Genomic DNA, 4,411 nt, shown 5'->3' on the forward strand with positions numbered 1-4,411 from the left:
GATTTGAGAGATTCATAAATGGTGTGGGGACGGACTCCACAGGCGACCACTAGCCAAGCATGCTTCTCCAGCCTCCCTTCCCCTAGAGCTCTGCTTCCTTGGCTTGGGGACATGAGGTCCTGACGGAGCCGAGCAACAGCACCTGGCAGGCTCTCAGGATAAAGAACAAAGCTGATCCAAGAGCCTCTTACCACGTTGGTCCCGCTCCTGTATTCCACTCCAGCTTAGCCATCCCCACCGCCTCTCCCTGGGTAAGAAGGTGATCTCTCTGCAGTGGCTCAAGTCCACAGCAAACACTTGGGCTTAGAAAGTCTTCCCAGGTAGATCAACAAAAGATTACAAAAGTTTTAGGGAGGAAACTTGCTAGTCTGATGGAATTACCCACAGCCAGCTTCTCCATGTGGCGCCCAAGACTGCACCTTCCAGAGGCCACAGACTGGCAGGCTGTAAACTGCTGATTTTGCAACTTAAAAAATGACAACAGGGGCGCCTCTGTGACTCTCGATCTCAGGGTTGTAATTTCAAGCCCCATGTTGGGTATAGAGATTGCTTAAAAAATAAAACCGTTTTTAACAACAAACGCACACAACCACCACCACCACACTGATGATTTGAGGGTTTGACCCTCCTGTTCGTCCCCGCACCCAGCACCCCCCATGGCCTCGTGTCCACAGCTTCACCTGCTAAGGTTTTCTGTCCAGTCCACGAAGGCATCTGAGTTTGCAGCCTCTGATTTACAGACTGTGTACAACCACCAGCTGCGTGGTTATCTTGCTCCCACCAATTCTATCCCTTGATCATTTCTACCCTTGGAAGTCAAGTCATATTTACCAATGAGAAATTCAGAAATACTCACTTTTCCAGAACAGCAGGGGTGAAGAGAATGTGCAGTGGCCACTGCACTTTGTAGGAGAGACCTAGGGCTGCCCAACCAGATGCAGGGGCTTCCCGGGGAGAAGTTTCCCGAGAAGGCCCTTCTCTTCCCTGAGCAGCATCTGTTAAGAGAAAAGACACTTGGTTCATCTAGAACCAGGGCTTTGACAAGGTGAGTCACATTCATGAGGTGAGTGCTCACTCGAGCCTGCAGTGTCAGAAGCATATTGGCGACAAAATGGGGACTTGCAGAAGGAGGCAAGGAACGTCTATGTGACATTCTCTTAGGAGGTCTTTCCGATTTTTTTCAGTCTTAAAGTCTGGTGGCTGGAAATAAAAAGAGACCATTCTAGCAGCAGGACAAAAACAAAAACAAAACCATGGCCTGAGCATCCCACTTAGCCTCTCTGGACTTCCCTTTCCTCCCATATAAAATAGGGCCCCAGACAAGGTGACGTCTAAGGTCCAAAATGATACGGTTTCTGTGGAGGTGGGCGGAAGCACTGACGGGAGAACAGATGATGAACCCGTAGGAGCAGAAAGACGCAAGAAAGAATGGCAAACCTTTATGCTCCTTTCCGTGATACTCAATCGTCAAGTGCAACAGAGGGAGAAGGTTGTCATCGTCCAGCAGGACCTTGTGTGCGGACTGCTGGAAGGCCACATTCACATCTGCAAGAAGGAGCACATGGGTTGACAAGAATGTTAGGCTACATGACAGACCCAGATGCTGCTGGCTTTCCACTTCTGCTCCAGCCTGCCTGATGCTAACCATAGCGTCTGTGGAGATGGGCTGCTTTGGCCTGCCTCGCATGCATTTCTCCTTCTCTTGCTGATAATAGCACCCAATTTTCCTTGGAGAATCATCCCTCCCAGTATTATCCAAGTGATTCAGTGGGGTTGACAATACCTGATGCTAGGGGTAGGCAAGTGACCCAGGCATGCTCAAATGGAATATAATACTCTACCTTGTTACACTGTTTTGTTTAGGGACATGAATATGACTCAAGCCAGGCCAATCCAGAGGCTCTATTCAGAGTAGAGCCTTTTTTTTTTTTTTAGATAAACAGGGACTTAGTGGGATATGAGCTTGGTTGGAGGCCGTCTTGCTACCATATGGAGCAGGCCTGTCTGAGAAAGAAGGCAGAGGTGAAAGATGGAATGACACCAAGTCCTGAAGGCGTCATGTGAGCCACCAGATCAGACTTTGCCTAAAGCTTTCATCCTCTGACCTTTTCAGTTATCAGAATCAATACATTTTTCTTCCCCTTTGCATGAGTTTGAATTGGGTTTTCTCATATCTGCAATGAGAAAAGTCTTATGTGAGTACAGTGGCCATCTATTGTTTTATAGAGTAGGAAAAAAGGTAACCCTGTTGTTTCCCCCCATTTTCTTTTTTTGATTCTGATCCTTTCCTGACTCTCCTCATGTAGTTTGGTTTTTGCTTGTTTTAAAGATTTTATTTGAGACAGAGAGAGAGCACAAGCAGGGAGGAGGGTCAGAGGGAGAGGGAGAAGCAGACTCCACTGGGCAGGGAGCTGGATGCAGGCCTCGATCCCAGGACCCTGAGATCATGACCCGAGTGAAAGGCAGACGCCCAACCGACTGAGCCACCCAGGTGCCCTCTCCTCATGTAGTTTGAATGGGAATGGTGATCATTCCCATTAGTCATGGGTGAACCCTTTACTGAAGTAGGCGTATCTTAATGTCTGACATCTTTGATGCAGGGGTATATATATGATCTGGACAGGGCTAATGAAAACCCTTTCTTGGAATCTTTTAAAATTGGCTACCAGAGAGACTGGATTTGGCTCCTCTAGTAGACACTGTGAGGTGGTTCCTGGAAACTGTTGCTGGCCATGTTTCCAAATGGGACTGGAAGGCCATGAGAGAGCATGGAAGAGGCACAGACAAGATACAGTAAGAAAGAGAATTCTAGCAATATTCAAGTCCCTAGTTTCAGTTGTTCTGAAGTCCAGCTATAGTCCTATCCCACTGGAGTTACAGATAAAATAGCAAATAAATTCCCTTTTCTACCTAGGTTAGTTCAGGTTAGGTTTCCATCATTCACAACTTAAAGAATTCGAATACAAGTGGCAATAAGTAGTGATATGTCCCGTGAGGAATGTAGGACTATAATCTGATAAAATACCTGATTTATACCCACTCTTCCTGGAAGGATCAAGAGGCTACTCCCGATGACCTCAGTGTGCAAGCCCACCTGAAGGGCCTTCCATCTTTGGAAACACTGCTCTGTAACTCACCAGGCTGCTCTTACGTGGAACAGACTGAATGGTTCAGCAGCTATCAAGAAACACCCTACAACATCAGTCAACTGGTAATTCTCAGGCCCACAGGGCAATTACCATGTTCAGTTACTGCAGTGGGTGGTGTTTTTAACATGTGTTGAGCTGTGTCAATGAAGGCCTGAAACAGTTCTCCACGTCCCAGAAGGTAAAAGTCTTTAATGATCTGCGGAAAGAATTTCAATTTATAATTCAGTAATCTAGCAGGGCCAGGAGCTCCTCATTGTCATCATTATACATGAAGTTTCTAATCTCATCAGTGTGAGCCCAGCCTACAAAAGGATACAGGCTTTGGGCATTTCACATGGGCATACTTTGCAACTCCTCAAGGCAGGACAACTGGTGTGTTTTTAGTGTCATTTATTCATTGGCAACACAAGTATGTTCTCCCAGAAGAAAGTAAACACCCAAACCTTTATGCTATAGTACACGTGTAATATTAGGGAGAGTTTGCCCTCCTGGATGAGGACATGTGAGGCCACTCTGGAAGTCTGGGTACAGGCAACCAATGCTCTCAGGAGAGCCTAGAGAATAAAGTCACTGCCCACCAGCATCATTTTAAGAATTAAAAGACAGCTAAGCTGTTACCTTCAGCTGACCCAGTAAATCTGATTCTTCCACCATCAGCTTCCAGAGATGCTGTGAAAAGAACAAAACAGGGACAAAATTTCATTCCAAAGAGAAGTTCTATCAAGAATGGTTTTGGGGGCGCCTAGGTGGCTCAGTCATTAAGCGTCTGCCTTCGGCTCAGGTCATGATCTCAGGGTCCTGGAATCGAGCCCCACATCGAGCTCCCTGCTCAGCGGGAAGCCTGCTTCTCCCTCTCCGACTCCCCCTGCTCGTGTTCCCTCTCTTGCTGTGTCTCTCTCTTCATATAAATAAATAAAATCTTTAAAAAAAAAAAAAAAAGAATGGTTTTGTACAAATCCAGCAATATATTGAAAACAGAATATATGCCATGACCAAGCTGAGTTAATCCCAAGAATGAAGGGACAGTTTAAAGAAAAAAAAAAAAAAGAGATGGAAATGTTCTGGAATTAGATGGTGGTGATGGTTGCACAACACTGAATATACTAAAAACCACTGAATTGTACACTATTTTTTTTTAAGATTTTATTTATTTGACAGAGAGAGAGAGCACAAGCAGGGGGAGCAGCAGAGGGAGAGGGAGAAGCAGATTCCCCGCTGAGCTGGGAGCCCGACGTGGGGCTTGATCCCAGGACCCTGGGATC

At 46.3% G+C, this 4,411-nt stretch overlaps 1 protein-coding gene across 1 annotated transcript; it reads right to left on the reverse strand.

The window, feature by feature from the left end:
- Positions 1 to 6: 6 nt before the first annotated feature.
- Positions 7 to 3,861, reverse strand: LOC145718504 (gamma-tubulin complex component 4-like). The gene is made up of 4 exons (XM_081810006.1): positions 3,768 to 3,861; positions 3,240 to 3,345; positions 1,438 to 1,545; positions 7 to 995 (listed from the first exon to the last, which is right to left on the reverse strand). The coding sequence occupies exons 1-4, from the start codon at positions 3,801 to 3,803 to the stop codon at positions 853 to 855; spliced, it is 393 nt and encodes a 130-aa protein (XP_081666132.1). The 5' UTR covers positions 3,804 to 3,861; the 3' UTR covers positions 7 to 852.
- Positions 3,862 to 4,411: the final 550 nt, after the last annotated feature.

This window comes from Leptonychotes weddellii, unplaced genomic scaffold (assembly GCF_054177405.1).
Source record: "Leptonychotes weddellii isolate Sample4059 unplaced genomic scaffold, ASM5417740v2 HiC_scaffold_16699, whole genome shotgun sequence".
NCBI lineage: Eukaryota > Metazoa > Chordata > Mammalia > Carnivora > Phocidae > Leptonychotes > Leptonychotes weddellii.